The sequence below is a fragment of the Pararge aegeria genome, chromosome 7 (assembly GCF_905163445.1).
Source record: "Pararge aegeria chromosome 7, ilParAegt1.1, whole genome shotgun sequence".
NCBI classification, from domain to species: domain Eukaryota; kingdom Metazoa; phylum Arthropoda; class Insecta; order Lepidoptera; family Nymphalidae; genus Pararge; species Pararge aegeria.
Window position 1 is genome coordinate 16318038 of NC_053186.1, and position 19357 is coordinate 16337394.

Sequence of the window (19357 nt, forward strand, 5' to 3'; positions counted from 1 at the left end):
AATAATTCACACACCCTATCATTCGCACGTAAAATGCAGGTACAATGCGATTTTAAGCCATTACAATTAGTTGAGGTTGTAATTTTTTTTTAGATTAATTTTATATGAAAAATGAACGTTATTTGCCCTCCTCATACGTCTGTATGTACCCAAGTATATATTCAAGCAAGCCTTGTATGTGAAAGCGAATGATATTTAATAGTTTAAAAAGTAAAGGTCAGAAATTTAAAAGCGCGTTCCGGGAATCAGACTCGGTTCACCCATTAGGCTATCTCGCTTCATCGTTATCATCCCATTTCCGGACACGACTCTCCTCTCAGAATGAGAAGGGTTTAGGCTCGCTGGTCAAGTGGGGGTAGACTTCACACACTCTTGAGAACATTATGAAGAACTCTCAGGCACCGTTAAAACAAGTAATATTTTTAAATAAAGCTGTATATTAAAACAATAATAACATTATTAAAAGAATTCACAGACAATATTTCATAAGATTCATTGAAATCAAGGCTGATCTACGAAAATGGGCACGAGGTGATAGCAGTACTAAGTCGCGGGTATCTTATTACTACTCTCAATACAATTAGCAATTATACCTCAATTGTAGATATAATTTATTCATTTTTTTTTAGGATTCCGTACACGAAGGCTACCTACCCCTACGATTGGTAAAATTTGCACGGCATGTGGATTTCTATTGCAGCTATAAGAACAAATAATAAAAATTAAAAAGTTGAAAAATTAAGAGAGGTCAAACGAGAAACGTGTTTTTTATGTCATCGTATTGTACGTTGGTACGGAACCTTCCCTATGCTTGCGTGGGAGGCTTGGAGCGTGCCTAGCTACCTCCTTAGCGTCCCCGTTCCGACAAATAACCTATATCGGTTTCTGATGTCACGTCGAAACTGATATGGGTTATTGGATTTTATTTAATTAATAAGCTACCTGACAAGTTTTAATACCTCAGTAGCATTAATATTTTCAGAAAACGCATACACGAATTATCGCTAAATAAATGTTATTATGATATTGCAGGATACTTAAATAATTACTTGAAATTATCAACTAAAAAAAAAACAAAAAAAATAATAACAGTTAATTTCGAATTAATTATTTTAAATTAGAACTTTTGACATATTGTATAGGTTCATCGGTGACTTCTCTGGTGCTACAGATGTTTATGGGCGGCGGTGATCACTTATCATCAGGTGGCCCACTTGCTCGTTTGCCTGCTATTAATATTAAAAAAAAAACTTTAAACTGATAACTTATTAGGCTTACTGACATTAAATTATGAATCCATTAGAATTAAAATTAATTGTTAAGTACTTCCTTAATTGAATCGTAACAATGTAACATTTTTTGAGAATGTGAAATATGTATACACTGACTGTTAGAATGTACTGTGTATCTTTTTAATATAACAATATCTAATATAGGTACCTCAATTCTTGTGAATAAATAATTATTAGTATAAGTGCCATACCCCCAAATAGGTTCGCCTTTTGCTATCTTGGATTGCTTCATCTCGTAACACCAGATCGCAGCCATTGGCTAATCTGAAGCGGAATAAATAAAATAAAAAGTTCCACTCGCACTAGTTTTTTTCATTTAACTTCTGTAGATTTATTAATTAAATTAATTACTTTTCATTTCTTTAAAAATTACCAGATGATTACTGTGATGTCTTGATAGTATATCTTGAGATGTATTACATTTTTTTCTGTGTAAATAGGTGTAATTAACTTCATAATTACGGTCATTAAATCTTTTTCACTCTGTTACAAATCACTGTTAGCTGCCATATATTACTTTTTCTACGTTTTCACTTAGTGCTGAAAGTCAACAAAGCCCACGAATATAAAATGCCATTATTTAATGATATTCTCAAAACACTTGAGTAATAATTGGAATCAATTTAGGTCCCATTAAGGTTGAATAACAAGATTTATCAATAGAACGTTAATTCTTTTGTGTAGAAGTCTTTGTATTTGACCCGACACGCTCATTTGTATACAATTTATCATTACCAGCGGCGATTTAGTTGTATTTTTTTTTTGTTTGAAATATAGTTTAATCGAGATGGTTCATAGCTACATTTGATGAACTAGTTGTGACTCATGGTTTAATTCAATATAAACCTATATTATTTAGGTATATATATGAAGCTTTAGTTTTAATTTGACGATTGTTATCACCATCACCTTACCATCATCATCATTTTTGACGGCCGATTGTCGCAGTTTGCAGCGACCCTGCTTTCTGAACCCGAGGCCGTGGGTTCGATTCCCACTACTGGAAAATGTTTGTGCGATGATCATGAATGGTTTTCAGTGTCTGGGTGTTTATATGTATTTTCTAAGTATTTATGTATATAATTCATAAAAATATTTATCAGTCATCTTAATACCCATAACACAAGCTACGCTTACTTTAGGACTATATGTGTATTGTCGTAGTACAGTGGAATCTCTATAACTCGAATGTTAAGGGAAATGCAAAAAAAATCGAGTTAACAAGTTTTCGACTTAAGAAGAACTTCTAGATACATATGACTTAACTGCTGAAATTTCGACTTACAGAGGCGCGATTTTTGTGTTACTTAGAATGTTTCATGAATGTACTCATTCATTGCACGTGTACAAGACAAAAACAATAGATTAGAAGCCCCGAACCCGAACATTCCTTTTGTATTTTATTGTTCGGGGAATCCCAAGTAAGACGTCATTATATTTTACTAACTACGACTTACGGAGTCTCTCCTTTTTAAAATTCGAGTTATAGAGTATAAATATGTATCATCAATACTTCGTAGGGAAATAACATTTTGTTCGAGTTACGAAGTCTAAATAAATACCGCGTATTTAGGTGTTCAGCGGAAGGGAATGGCAATTTTTTTCGACTTACTGAGGATTTCGACTTAACGAGGTTCGAGTTATAGAGATTCCACTGTATATTTATTTATTTATTTATTTATCATTAATAGCCTGTAACAGTCCACTGCTAGACTAAAGGCCTCTCCCAAGGGGTGGTTGCACCCTTACTCCAACCCTCTTTACTGTCGTAGGAGGTTCTCGCATCTCCGCTTACCGTGTTATTACTTTGAACACCACATGGGGATGCACAAGTTTGTTTACGTCGTTGAGTTTTTATTTTTTTATTATTGTATCACTTATTTAGTACGCGAGATGATAAAAGGTTGATAGGGAAGGTTATCTCGCTCCGTATAAAATACGCTTACTTAATTTTAATGTCCCTTTATAATATGTATTATATATTGCCTATATTTTGGATATGATCAATTAATAATACACCATCGATTTAGGAAAGCGGTATGTTTTTGCTCGGTAATATTTGTGAAACTACCCGATTGAACTATCATTTTCTTTTAGCTGCATTAAGTTATGCTTTATAGATTTATATGTACCTTCTATAGTGTACGCTCACAACATGTTTTATTTTTAACTTTAATGTTTTCTCAACTAAGCGAATTTTTTGTAATTCTTTTGAGAAATAAAGATCTTAAACCACAAACACGTGCCAGTTGCAGTTAGAACACAGAGCCTAAAAATTAAATAGAAAACAACGTGACAGAAACATGTAGACACACCTTCAGGAGGTGTGGCACTCTTCAAAGTTTATATTATAGTTTAAGAATTGCTCATGCTTGATCGTAGTCATTTTCGAGTATCGTACCATGACGCCAATGTAAACTGGGCCTAATGTTACTGGAGTTAGAATCGCAAATTGTGTAACGCTGACTATTATTTTGTAAATCACGATCAACAGTGCTGGTTACTAAAGCGTGCATGAATTTTATTTTTATGTTAAAGGTAAAAGTTCTATTTTACTCTGGCGTTATATTGTTTCGTGACTTCATAATGACTCTACTATTGCGTGTAAAAAGGACTGTGATAATTTAGTATTACTGTCCTTGTTACGTAACGTAAAAGTTCTTACAAATAATTATATTTTGGTGTCGCATTAAAAATATTATGAGTTGGTAATTATATAATCTTATCACCTTCAAACAATAACAATAATTAACCCTTTTGATAAGACAATCGCGTGAAAGCGATAACTCACGTAATATTTGTTTATATAATATTGTTAAGTACATTCTATTATATCTAAATTATATAAAATGTCCAGAAAAGTATCGCGGCTTTACTAGAAGAGGCGCTATAGGCAACGTTTCGTAAAGCAGGCGACCAATGGGTTCAAATTTTATAAAATAATATGTTGGAAGTTAGATTTTCGACTAAAATGGGTGTAAATTTTGAATAAAAAAAGTTTCCAAATTTCTTTTACCATTTACGCATAAAATTCTAAGTTTGAAAAATGTAAACGAGGATGCTGTTTTTATTTGCAGGACAATACTGTTCACTTATAGGCGGGCATAATAATCAGATGGGCGAAATTCTATGTAAAATGTTGCCAACTATACATTTCTACGCAACTCATACAGATTATATTTAACTGTTTGCACAGTAAAATGTATACCTCAATAATTTGCAACAAATGGTGTAATGACACGTATTTGCAATAGTGTGTCATGACATAACACACTATTGTAAATACCTCTTATCCGTTGTTTCTTTGCTATCATGTACTTTTGAGCGATTTTTTATATCCATATAATAGATACATATATTAATGTAAGGTTTTCTTGTTGTTCTAGGACAAGTGGTGGCCAGAGGTCGGGGCGGGCTGCTGCCCCGCCGTGCCGAGTCGCGCGTGCGATGCGGAGCGGTCCCCGCCGCCCGCGCCCCCGCCCGCTCACCCTTGCGCGTGCGACAACACGTCAGTATATTGTGAAGGTTGGTCGTCTCTCTATTGCAGGATACGTGCAGCTCTATGACAAATGGATGGACAGTCGCATATATTATAACGGATACTTCTATCAAAAATGATCTAAACAGTAAAATGAGTAACTACACAAAATATAACACAATTTTTTAGATTTTTTTACAAAACACCTGTATCAAAAAACGGTCGAGACATTTCATAGTCCTTGCGATACCCTCACCGACGGCTTTTGATGTCTCTCGATCTATTATCGTGTAGTAGGTAGTTTTATACAGATAAATAAATCTTTGATTCAATAATCAAAAGTAAAAGTACTACTTAGTTTTGCTGTTTAGGTATATTTTTTACAAGTATTTTTGGCCTCCTTGTAATAAAATCCAGCCTGAATCAGATTTCTAATATATTAAGTAAATGTGACTAACTTCAAGGTTACAAATTAACTCAGAATCTTTGACAAATATCAATAAGTCGATTTTAGACTGCAAGGTTAAAAAATTCAACCGATGTAAGTCCACTGTTGGTTAGAGATCTTTTGTAGGGATTTTCCTAACGCATTTTCCACTTTCCACTAGGATCTTGAGCTGTATACGTAATGTGACCTTGCGCCCCGCTTTTAAACGGACTATCCCGACAGCGAGAACAAAAACGTCCCGCTTCCTCAAGCAGAGCAGACGATAATGTAAAATGGTACTCTCTTATGGCATGGCCAGGCTATAGACGGCATTTTTGTTCCATCCTTCATCACATCAAACCATTACCGGCCCACTACAGAGCAAGGGTCTCCTCCCACAATGAAAAGGCGTTAAGGCCGTAGTCCACCACGCTGGCCCAGTGCGGATTGGTGGACTCCACACATCTTTGAGAACATTATTTAGAACTCTCAGGCATGCAGGTTTCCTCACGGTGTTTTCCTTTACCGTTGAAGCAAGTGATATTTTAATTGCTTAAAACGCACATAACTTGGAAAAGTTAGAGGTGCGTACTGAGATTCGAACTCCGCACCGCGAAAGTGAAGTCGAGCTCTTACCCAATGCGCTATCACAGCTTCTATCCTTACTACTAATATAAATGCGAAAGTTTGTTTACATGTCCTTCCTTTACCCAAAGAAAGAAAGGGCGGAGTAAAAGGCTCCTTTTTTATTCCAGGAAAGAAGGGTTTCCAAGGGATTTGTTTAAAACCGTAATAAACGCAGACTAAGAAAGCGGGCAACAGCTAGTCATGAATATATGATGTACAATTACACCAATCCACACTGGGCTAGCGTGGCGAACTACGGCCTAAAACCCCTTGTGTTGCGCTGACATGCAGAAAAATAACTTAGATTTTTGTGGTCACTGAGTGTCAGCTAACGTGTAATACAACCTTACAGTGTTCTTCGATTTTAAATAAAAACTAGTTAAATCCCAAATAGTTTACTAGTTTAGTATTTAATGGTCGACTGGCGCAGTGGGCAGCGACCCTGCTTTCTGAGTCCAAGGTTCGATTCCCACAGCTGGAAAATGTTTGTGTGATGAACATGACTTGCTTTTCAGTGTCAGGGTGTTTATATGTATATTATAAGTAATTATGTATATTAATCATTTAAAAAATATTCATCATCATCATTCATCAAGCTCACAAGCTACGCTTACTTTGGGGCTAGATGGCGATGTGTGTGTTGTAGTATATTTATTATTTATAACATAGATCCGCAAAAGTCCCGTTGTAAAGTTCAAAATAAATGGTCACGTTATGAATACATATGATATGTATTCAAACATAATTCCACAATGAAAACAAATTTCCGAAGCAGCCGCTAGTACCGCCCTGGTAGCGTATACCTGTATCTTAAAAACAACAAAGAACCTTAATAAGGCTTTGAGGTTGAAAGCAACGAAAGGTGCTATTAAAAATAAAAATCATGATTGTTTTAATGTTGTTGACGCACTTGTTTCAGAATTATAATCCTTATTGTAGAAACTTCAAGACGCCTATTCCATACAAAAGGGATTTTAACATAATATTGCTTTAAGCGACGGTAGTAGTACCCAAATATTTACTCGGAGAAGCATATAATCTGCTATTTATTTGACGCTAAGCAAAATTCTATTTTCCTCGCCTTTCACCGATCATTCTCAAAAGAGTGTCTCCTACGTCCCACATAACATTGGCGACGTAAATTGTACCCAGTTGGTACTTAAAGCGCAAGCCATAAAGCCAAAATTGAATTGAATTGGAGCCCACATACCACAGAGTTAGTTCCAAGTTAAAAGGTCATACCTAAGTTACACATTTATCCTGGCCGGTGGTTCTATTAAAGGTCGCGAATTATTTGACTCATGATCTTCTTTATAATTAGGTGTCTCCTTAATAGTAGTAGGAGTAGGTTTAAGAGCTACCTAGAATAATTGCTACGATAGATAAGCTGTAGGTTTTAAACGTTTTATTGTTAGAGAACTTAAAAAGGGAAAGGGCTAAAAATCGGTTATGTTCTGTTGCAGGCAGCTAGCAACATGCAAAATGTCCGTTATCGCTAATAGATAACACACTCCCATTCGCCTCGAGTCAAGTACAATTTAGATAAGAGACCCCGTTACATGAGGGTAGACCGAATGTTAACCGTTGTATTGCGAGGATATGAAAAAAACGTACCTACTTAGTTAGAAGTCGGTAAGGGAAATTTGTGTTGCAAGTTGTGCGGGCTTTTTAAACCCCAACGACGCAAAATAGACGGGGTGTTATAAGTGTGATGTGTCTGTGTGTGTGTGTCTGTCTATTGCATTGTGTTTCCCAAACGCATGAACAGGTTTTGATTTTGTTTTTTTTTTGTATGAAAGGTGAATTCAACATGCTATGAACACTCAAGACTAATTAGTCTTGAGTGTTCATAGCATGTTTGATGAAAATCGGTCCAAGGTGGCCGCCACCGTAAAATGGAGAATAAGTTTTTCTAGTTTCTTTAGTTAAATATGGGTATCAAATAAAAGGGATCGACTTGTAGAACACTGTACTGTATATTAAAATCCCGGGGTTTTGTAAATTTTAAATTTATATATCTTATCACAACCGGTGTAGTAAACTTCGTGCTAATTGGTCGGAGATGTGGATCAAACATTAAACTCAAAGTAAATAAATGGCAGGGTCCGCGCCATTTCATTGTATGAAATGACTAGCGCTTAAATTAAATCACTAATCGAAGTTAATGCAATTTGTGAACTATACCTTGTACAATAATCAGTTCAACGAATTATTTTTTCGACCCATGAAACCTTCTTGGATACAATGTATGCTTTTATATCTCCAGTATGCAACTATCTCTTATTTCGTCACGATCTGATCTTTCACGCCCTAACTAAGCAACGAGTGAGTTGAAATGACTGCGAGTGACATAAGTTATATTCTTATCCCAGGAAAACAAACGCATCCCAAGGTATTAGTAAACATGGGCAGCTAGTTGGTACTAAAAAACCAGACAGACACACTTTCATATTTATAATATTCATATGGGTACGCGCTCATTCAATTCCGAACAAGTGTATAGGTATACATTCACAGACCACAGTCACTATAAAACGTTCCCAAATTTCATGATAAACTTAGTGATGGATTTATTTACAATCGCTTTATATTTTAGCTTGCGAAAACATTTATATAGCATTTAATAAATGAAGTTGTGAAATTCTGAGAAATGCGAATGCGATAGTGCATCGCTTAATTATTTTGCCACGTCACGTCTCAGTCTAGTATTATTTCGAGACTTTACTGCAACATAGGCTTAGTCATTGTAATGACTGATTTTTAGGGAAATTGAACGGGCAGGGTCTTTCTTGGGTAACTGCTAAATAAAATAGCGTCACATCCAACCTTCATATTGCGTTCTAAATTAAATTGCTATTTCTTTCCATTTTAGTTTTCCTTAAGAATTATAATTCTTATGCAAAATAAATGTTTTGTATTGTGATTAGTAAATATCCAATGAAAAGTAGCATTCATTATTATCAGCGCTAGAAGCCAGTACTTACAAAACGTGCGCGTACGCGTCGTTTCGCGTATTATTATTCGACGAAACAATACTGAGAACTCGGGATTTACGCGACCCCATAGCGGCCGTAGCTACCTGGCTACCCTTCCCCCGGCACCGCTACTCTGCCCCTTACCACCCCGTGAGTTTTTAGCGCCCTTAGCGGCGTCATTTTATCCCCAACCCTCGAGAATGCGCGCGCGCACGTATTGCAACCGAAGAGAGTGCAGAGTGTTTTATTTGAAAATCATTCTCCGTTCACCATTATGATGTGAATTTAGTTTTAGCCTAGTTTAGTATTAAAATAGTGTAAGTTAGTGTTTACAAAAATGGATTTGTCCTTGCCCAGGATCAAGTTCGAAACAGTGGATTACTTTGACGAGGATTTCGATTTTGATGAAGCGTAAGTTATTATGGGTATGCTTTATTTTACACTATTATATAACAGCTAGTAGGCCTGTGAAGGGAAATTTAGGAGTGCTACTTTCATGTAGTGAATAAAAGAGATGGCAATAACAAAAGCAGACATTGTAGTAAAGAAAATACCTACCTAAAACCTGTAGAAATTTTGATTACACTATATCGGTGAAATTCGTTGGTTGTTTCCTAATTTGCATTGTAAATTTAAGTTTTGAGCATCTATGGAAACCATTTTTCGGGAATAATAAAAATCAGAGCGTCATAAGAATTTAAATTGAAGAAAATTAATATTGTAGTGCTTCGCTATCGTTCTTTTTTTTCGTTTGTAATCGTCTACACGACTAACTAGCACATGCGTGGGACTTTTTTACACCCGGGAGAGGATACAATATTATCTTTTCCATTTCTCATTGGCACACAAGTGGAATTAATACCCAAAAAATATACTTACTTGTAATACTAAAAGGGGTAAGATTCCACTATGCCCTGTTGCCATTCTTTGGCTCTTTTGGACACGTTAATTTTATCAATGAATTAATATATAATACTTTTATTGCACACCACAAAAAGTACATAAAAAAGAAGTCTAACAAAACAACGTATAGGTACAATTTTGCGATAGCTTCATAGCGATTCCTTCCAGGCAACCAATGACGAATAAAACAAATACAGAAACTAGGTAGGTTGTCCAAATATAGATACATATACCTACCCGTAAAAAAATATATCATTACTTAAATATATATATAAAAGTCGCGGACCCCAGCGCCATCTGTCGGGCTGATTTGTGAATCTAAACCATCAAGGGTGCCACTCGACGCATACCAAAAAATGCATTCAAGTCGGTAAAGCCGTTTAGGAGGAGTTCAGTGACATACACACGCACGCAAGAAATATATAAATATATATATAAAGATATTTACAACAATACTTGTAACTTAATACAAATAAATAAATATGTAAATATGATATACAAAGATAATACTTAATTAAAAATAAAATAATAAATTGTGTATACCTTGTCAGGAAATATAATTTTGGCTCCTGCCTATGGGAGCTTAGCTGGTCCACCTAGATACTGAGTCCACTAACTAATACTACCTATTCCAAACCTGAGAACCCCCATCGGTCCCCAGATATCTATCTCCCTTTATCACTTTATCTATATCATTTTGATCTTTGTCGGTGAATCTAGTTCTTATACTGGTCTAATTTCGAATTGTATCTCGTAGATCTCTGAAAAGTAAAAACACGGGTCATCATCATACTCATATCAGACCATTACCGACCCACTACTGGGCACGGGTCTCCGACCCACAATGAGAAGGGCCGTAGTCCACCACGCTGGTCCAGTGCGAATTGGTGGACTCCACACGCCTTTGAAAACATTATTGAGAACTCTCAGTCAAGCAGGTTTCCAGACTATCTTATCCCTTATTGTTGAAGCAAGTGATATTTTAATTACTTAAATCTTTAGAGGTGCGTGCTGGTATTCGAACTCGGTCCCCTGAAAGTGAAGCCGAAGTCCTAACACCTAGGCTATTACCGCTCGTACAAACGGAAACACACGGGTATTATGCATTATTTATTATAGTTTATTTAAGTTACTTAAAGGCATTCACCCCCGGGCATTATATGTTGACGTTGGTGAGATTGCCCAGGGAATTGGGAGTGAAACAGTTATATCACCTCGAGGTAAACTGCGAGTAAATTATGCTAACTTATTTTCATCGAGTTGGATGAATATTTAACTTTATTCTGTAACTTGCTTTTGACTGCAGTTCTGCGCTCGTAAAGTTGTATTTATTTTTGGTGGGGTTTCATCCGTATTAATTTTTTTTTATTTATGATAACGTTTTAGCTCGTTAAACAAACAAACAAAGTCTTCAGCTTTCGAATTGATTTTTTTTTGTAAATTCCTTCTTTATTTTTTAGGTAAGTTTTTTTCTTAAATTTTAACAACGTTAAACTTTTTCCTCCTTGCTATTACATAATACTGTGACCGTTCACTAAATTAGACAGGGAATTGGTAACGACGCATTGGACACTGGCTGGCGAAAATAAACTTGGACAAACTATTTTCATATATTTGGCTTTTTTCTACTTTTTATCATAGTCCACAGCTTCGGCCCTAAGCGTTAAATCTTAAAATACACCACTGCTGCTGGGCACAAACTTTCTACCATATTGACAGTTCTGACCCTCCATGATCCTCCAAAGCGGGTCGGCAGGCTTGATATTTCTCGAAATTTCTAGTTCAGTTGGTCATATAAAACATAGTTTTTTTTAAAATACCCGTGTATCTTGTTTTTCTATTGGGTGGTTGAGTAAACTCTCAGATCTCGCTGCATTCAAGCAATATGGCCGTTAAAACTTATACTGCTAAATTGCAGAAGTGGCATTTCCTAAAAAGAAATAGAAACTTTTTAATAAGTCAACACATAAAAACACGGACAACAAAGTTTCCAACTTTTGCAACGTTGAAGGTTGCTAGATTGCCCAGTGAATTGGGAGTTTTCTCAGCAGCAAACTGACGTTAGCTTGGGAGTAAATTATAGTGGACAGCGTATGAACTGGCTGCAAGAGAAAATAGTCTTTATTACAATCGCTATTAAACAACATGATTGCAAAACACTGTTTTCTTCACATTGCATGTACATTAAAATGTTGGCAGGACTTTGTAATTGCTGATATGAAAACAAAAAGGTAAATGGATAGTTTACTTCCTTTTCTTTATATACCTGCTGCGCCCCAAGGTTTCGGCTTAGAGTATTTAATTTCCATAAGTACATAACTTTTATGAGTCATCAATAGTTTTTTGATGATTTAGCCCTATTTCAGTAAAAAAAAAATTGGAGCCTATTCGGTAGGCAAAAACAAAAATATCTTTTCTCTTTATAATATGTATTAGTTAGATTATATTACTAGATTTTGATTAATAGAATTAATATTTCTAAACGATTTTGAAAAGAATTGAAAACTCTGTTTTAATTTTTATAAATCGTAATTTTTCCGGGATAAGTTGCGTATGTGTTATGCCAGACTCTAACCTATATTTGTGTTAAATTACATCCAGATTATTTTAGTCGTTCCGGCGTGTCAGAGTAACAAGCATCCATCCAAACTTTCACATTTATGTCTAATAACATGTGAGTGCTGAAGTCTTAGCAAACATCTCTGTATAGTAAGTTTATTCTGTATGGGAGGGAACTCCTTATAGTTTGAAGACCGCTATCAAATTTCAGAACGTAACGATAGGGCGAGATACGGATAATGAATGATAATGAGATCAGGCTGCTCCAGTCACTGGAATGAACTGGAACGAACTGGAGTCTAGTGGTTGGCGTGCTTTAGTTACCAGCTCAGTCTTTAAGTTAACGATTGTTATCAGCATAACAAACCGTTTTGCGTGCACGAAAAAATCAAATCTATCTGGATACAAGCAATAGCCAACGCCAATATGAAGCGTCGTATGCCAATATAAACTCAACGGAACCGTCAGGTTGGTAAATTGTTGCAGCCTAAATGCATAGCGGATCCGGCTTAATGAGCTTGCATTCCCATCGTTTTGGCGTGGAAGCGTTAGAATTTCTAATATACCCGTGGCTGTATCCGTTGGGAATTTAATACTGATAGGTGGGTGCAATTATGCACATGATTCGCGGTTAGGCAGTTTTCAACATTTGCGTGTATGTGGACCTGCGACAGTCCAGTAAAAGTATTACCTGGACATATATCGTAATTAATATCACTTTTTATAAACCTTGATTAAAGCCTTTACTTTAAGCCGTTGAAGAATGTGTACATGGGCGCTATAAATAACATAAAACAAAAATAGCACTCAGCTAAATTTGTTGTGGACTTCTTCTTCTTATTTATCAGTTTGGCAGGTCACGACTTCAGGCTGCAGCAGGACATCAGCGTAATCTTAAGATAATTCTAGAATCTTCTGCTTTAACTTTAACTTGAAGAAATTGTTACGAATCATCGCCTGTGTGACGTCAACCTACAGCTTAAAGGAAGGGAGTTCAATGGTTATAATCCCCTTGTAATCGGAAAGTCAGTCTGCCTGAGCACTGCACATATCAACCCATTACCAGCCCACTAAAGTGCACGGGTCTCCTCCCACAATGAGTAGGGTTTAGGCCGTAGTCCACCACGCTGGCCCGGTGCGTATTGGAGGACACACACCTTTCAGAGCATTATGGAGAACTCTAAGGCGTGCAGGTTTTCTCACGATGTTGTCCTTAACCGTTGAAGCAAGCAACGCACATAACCTAGAAAAGTTAGAGGTGCGTGCCCGATTCGTACTCGACCCTCCGAGAGTGAAGTCGAAGTCCGGTGGAACTGGCCGGTGATACCGCTTCAGCGAATGGAACTAATTGAATGTTCCTTCCCTGGAGATTTTATAACACTGTGTATTGTTTCAGTGTGGGAGATAGCAGCACTTGCCGCTCGGCGGTGGCGGTGGCGGGAGCGGCAGCGGTCGCGGCGGGCGGCGCGCGGCAGCGGGCGGCACACGGCGGCACGACGACGGCGCACAGCAAGCAGCTGGCGGCGGGCGGGGCCAACCACCCGGCCCAGCCGCAAGGTAACAAACGTACGGATCCTCATTGATGTTCTACACCCGCTGATGCCGCAGCACTACCTAAGCCATTAGTCGGCTAATTTGCTTATCATGGAGCCAAATAACTCTTTAGTAGTAGTTAGTATAGTTATTTGTGACACATCGTTCGAGGAAGTACTACCTCCATGCTTATTTCTGCCGACAAGCAGCGTTGTAGTGTTCCGGTCCGAAGTGCGTGGTTGCCGGTCTAATTTTACCTGAATTATCCTGGCTACACCTTAGAACACCTCCACCCTCATCATCTGGATGAATGGTATTCTTCTACTGTTCGAAATACCAGATCATTTCTACCGCGCACTTGCAAATTATTTAACAATCTCCGATCTGATGTGTTTCCTCAAAAATACAATCTAGGGTTATTCAAGGGGCGGATAAATAAATTCCTTAAATGCCGGCAACGCATCGGTGGCTCCTCTGGTGCTGCAGATGTTTATGGGCGGAGGTGATCACTCATCAGGTGACCCACTTGCTCGGTTGCCCGCTATTAATATAAAAAAAAAAATTACTCATGTTGATGGACACAGCAATTTTTAGGACGTGCTCCTTGCATGCCTTGCGAAGTGTTGTCCTGTTTATAGGCGATGAACCTTCCACCAGGTTTGGTCCGAGAGTTATTAATAAAAAAAAAACGCATTGTTACATTTATCTTTTAGACCTTCATGGTGCAGAGAGTTCTATATCGTCCATGGCTAGGTGCCACCCTAACGGGAAATTTTAGCGTTCCTATACTATCGCAGTAGGAACTGATTAATGTAACTGCCATATTCCTAACAGGTTAGTCCGTTACAGTCTTAGAATGCCGCGCTTACCACCAGCAAGGCTAGCATAGGGAGGGGACAATGATGCCCCCGGGGAAAGGGTGTAAAGTCAAAGACAAATATTTATTTATTCAAATAGGCACATAGATGGGACTTTTGATGCGTACATTACATGTAAAGTATGACATAGGAGTGAGTTGATGGCGATAAATAAATTCCTCAACTTAAACCTAAAGCTACGAGGGTTCCAAACGCGCCCTGCTCTAAGAAGAAGCCCACAACAAACTTAGCCGGTTGTTAATTTTTATTTCGTTATTCGTTACCATCTCACATTGTCATTTAAAAACTATTAAAGAAGCAACCTGGTTAGAGCAATAATCAAGCATTTTTATCGTTAACGTAGTCCTTAATACTATAATATGACATTATAAATTTATCTACTCCCACAGCTGTATAAACTCTCAGAGCACTGGAAATAATATCCAAATAAAATATGTGTAATAATAAACGGGGGTAAAATTCTGCTATTCCATTTTCCCGTGCTTTAGCAGGTGGAAAAGTTAATTATATCCCGTGTTAGGGGTATAATCGGAGGATATCATTTTTGTCTCCTGCCCGTGCTAGCCCTGAAGGTGATATTGCCAAGGAGTCAAGGACTAACTACCTATATTCTAAGATCCGTTATAAGAAATTTATACCTTCATCTGAAGGCAGACAACGCTTACTTTTTCAATTATGTAGGGTATGTTCTCTCAATAGTGTACGATTTTTTTGGAATAACAAATGAGAGAAGTAGATTTAATATTATCCGCATGCAATTTATCTACGCAAACTATACGCGATATTTCAACGAGTATATTATGTATCCCCATCAAATAAAAGACAGATGAGGGTATAAAATTGTATCTCGCATCGCACTTCGAGTAGTAGAATGAAAAAAAAACTTTATTATACATATATATTAAACTCTTGATCTTAGTTCTTTGCTACTCTCTTACAACGTGAGTCTTATACGTTACGCCGCGCCGGTTTACGGAGTCGCTAATATCCTGCCTGCCAAACATATTCGTCCGATATCAATGTGTTTTTCATCGTAATTATTGATCCTCAGTAATTCTAGGACGCAAATCCGCGTCAATTAAAGCTGTTTGTTTATAACGTAAACATCCTTCGTGAGATTACATTGTAAAGTGAAGTTTCCGATAAAATCTCTATACTAGCAATTATGGTTTTAATTACAGTTGCAGTATATACATACTTATTGCGTATACCTACGTATGCGTATCGTAATACATGCTAATTGCCTATGTGTAACGTTTGCATATATCTAAAAATAAATAGAACTACGAAGTTCAGGCTATCGTGTCATTTTTGCCTGTTATAGTAATTTATACTATACTCGGGTAGAAATTCTCTTTAAACTTTTTTTTTCTTAAAATGCTAAGAGATATATAGTTTCGACGACCTCTCTGGCGCAAATATACAACTGCTTCTGCCGCGCGCTGTTGCAGCAAACATATTTGATGCGTATTGCTCTTAATAAAGAAAAAAAATATATATACGCGTCGGTATTAGATCCACATGCTTAATTATATAGGTACTACTAAAAACGTAAATATTAGGTATCGATTAAATTATCACTCATTATCTCAGTTCTGAGTTGACGTAATTTAAAGTTTGTTTAAAATAAACACAGATGACTTTAAATTGCCGCACGCACAATAACTTTTGTAAATTCACGTTGTATTTCACGTTACGACTTCAGTCATGTGTCTGCTAACACATTTTGTAGGAATAAGTGACTAAAGGTTATCGCACACATCCGCTCGGAAACGTATCGGCCCCATCTCGCCGTCGACCATAGTTAGTACAAGATTTGTACGCTACTAATCGAAGGACGGTTTCGACTAACGATACTCTGTAATGCCAGAGTAAAATGTAATTAATTCACCTTGAGAACTTTACGTCCATTTTCCTTTGCCGTTAAAGTGATTCGATAAGCGAAAAAGACTTCGCCATCGCGAGAAAGAAAATCTTTACACTAAGCGTACAGATTTAAACGTACGTACGTACTTACGTCATCATCATCATCATGTCAACCCATTACCGCCCCACTACAGGGCACGGGTCTCCTCCCACAATGAGACGGGGTTAAGGCCCACCACGTTGGCGAACTTATCCGTACCTGCTTTAAACTAAATTATCAAAATCTATCCATGGAAACGTTTTTATATTAGAATAATGCACAGACAGATAACAATTCCTATCTTTAACAGATATCTATAATCGGGTGACTGTTAATAAGAGATAGCTTGTTGTATGAAATCCATTAATTAAAGTTAGCTATTTAAAAACGGTCGCTAACCGGAGCGGCTAAGCAACTCCAGTAGATCTACTCGGCTATAGCTCAGCGAGCGCTGGTTGACGGCCAGTCGTCACCCGTCAGCGTCTCCTGCCAATTAGTTTGAGGTTGAATGTGAAGGGTAGCGCACGGTATGTCCCAGTTTACAATTCGCGTCCTTAGCGCGGGGGCGGAAAGAGGTAAGCGGGTTGACGACTGGCCGAAAGCGAGTTGACCACGCACAGCTTTCGGTTCGCGAGCTTTTCCCGTCGCGAGCCGATGCCGTTACGACGCTGTTTAGTGTGCGTTTCATTAGGAAGTCTCATACATAACAGCGCCTCTGGTAGAGATGTTAGTGATCCGTCTGATCCGAGTCGATAATATTATGTGGATAGGTGGATTACCTTTAGTGACTAATCCATATATAATGTGTAAGCAAATACTTAAACTTAACTTTTTTATATGACGTAAATTTTAACAGATGTTATTGTGCGTGCTAAATTAATAATTTTAATTCTCAATTAAATTCACAATCTACAATATATATTTAAAATTTTTAGTGCAAATTCTTAAGTTTTCAAAATAGAACGCCCGTGTGTTTCCAAGGTTAACTTTTTGTCCCCGCTACAAATGAGAATGCTTCTTCTACCATGTAATACAAAACAATCACGCTACCATATTATATTTTACTTGCATCGCATTGGCGTTAATACGTACAGATCATTAAAAGAAAACCCTTTTAAAACGACAATATTCCAGAAATTAGTAATGTGAAGCCGATTGTTATTTTAAACATCATAGAAATTCAGGCCTTTAAATTTTACGTTTACATTTGAAAGACAACATTAACAAGATAGTAATGATATATTTTTTATAGAGCGCGGACGGAAACATGATTTGTACGCAGTAACCAATAGATTGCAGGATTTTTCATGCATATTATCAAGCGTTTGTGATTGGCTAAAGTAGTTTGGAACCTACTAAATAAACCATAACTGGCAGGGATCTGATTATGTCTTAATTATTTACGATTATACTATGCACACTCAGCCCGTGCTGTCAAATATAAATCTAATCTATTATCTATGGAATTCACTTCCAAGTCATTGAGATTTATTCACTACTCATAAATATGAACCCCATTAATTATAATAATACTAATAATATAACAATAACCTCTTATTTTCAGGCATAGTTATACATTCAAAAATTACAATATTAGAGAAAAGAAGAGAACAAAAATTAAAAATGCAATGTAAATTTATAAAAGTGGCAAGTCTTAAATATTAATAATAAAAAAAATATGTACAGTGTAAAGTTATGGGATTTGTTGCGGATATTCAAATAAACGCTCTATAAATAAAGGTTTCTATAACCTTAGATTAGTTTAATCTCTTGTTCTAATTTTAATTTTAGAAACGTTCCGCTTAAAGTGCTGGCTTTAGTTATTGTAAGGGAATTTGAATTTTAAAGCAAGTGGAAGAAGATTTATTATATTATGACGTTACAGTGAATATTTACTAGCGTACTAGCGTAGGTACAAATCGTCTGTTACTTAGAATAACATTCATTATAATATGTCGTATTGTACTAGAAATGCTTTGATAGTTGATCGAAGAAGTTACCATTATGCTGTTAACCTTTATTTTGTAGAAGTAGATTGATGATTTAAGTATAAGTATTACTTAAACATTAAAGTAAACAAAAAAAAATTTGGTTTTTGATTTTTAAATTGATTAGATTCAAAAGATATGTACCTATGTATTTTACGGGACTAATGTTTGTGTTCGTTTTGTTTTCATGCGGGCGCGGTGTTTCTGTTCCGGTTTCGTGACGCGATCTGATGCGTTACGATGCGATGCGATGCGACGCGACGCGAACGCAGGCTCCGGGTGCGGTGGCGATGGCGACTACCAGCTGGTGCAGCACGAGGTGCTCTACTCCTCGTCGAATAGGTGAGAGAATATTATGTTAATAGAATCGGTTTTAATGCAATGGTAATCTTTTTATTTCTTTTACCTCTATTGCAAAACCAAAAAAAAAAAAAAGGTTTGCAAAAAGCGGACTTAATGCTAAAGCATTTCTACCAGCAAACGCATCGAACGTGCGAACGAAAACGAATGTGGGTGTGGCAAACACAAAGCTTATGATACTATAGAGTATTACAAGATATATATAAAGAGATATTCTTTGAAGATACATTATACAAATCGATATATATATATTAAAGAATATATAAATATATAACTAATGGATATAAATATACTAAATTATATACTTACATAAAACAACTCGAACCCTAAGAGGGTTAAATGGAGGATGAAAGTTTGTTTAAAATCCTTCATTTATCAATTTATTTTTCAAGTTACATTCATGAAACTTTGATTTTAGGTTATCGATTAAA

At 36.6% G+C, this 19357-nt stretch overlaps 1 protein-coding gene across 4 annotated transcripts in view; it reads left to right on the top strand.

Moving 5' to 3' along the window:
• The window catches only part of LOC120625139 (homeodomain-interacting protein kinase 2), a 183613-nt gene that overhangs the window by 130089 nt on the left and 34167 nt on the right, over positions 1-19357 (top strand). For 3 of the 4 annotated variants that reach the window (XM_039892097.1, XM_039892099.1, XM_039892098.1), the window contains exons 3-5: positions 4679-4800; positions 13658-13827; positions 18839-18908. In XM_039892097.1, the coding sequence (XP_039748031.1) occupies positions 4679-4800; positions 13658-13827; positions 18839-18908 (362 nt within the window). The remainder of the gene's footprint in view (positions 1-4678; positions 4801-13657; positions 13828-18838; positions 18909-19357) is intronic. The other variant, XM_039892100.1, reaches the window with a different exon arrangement.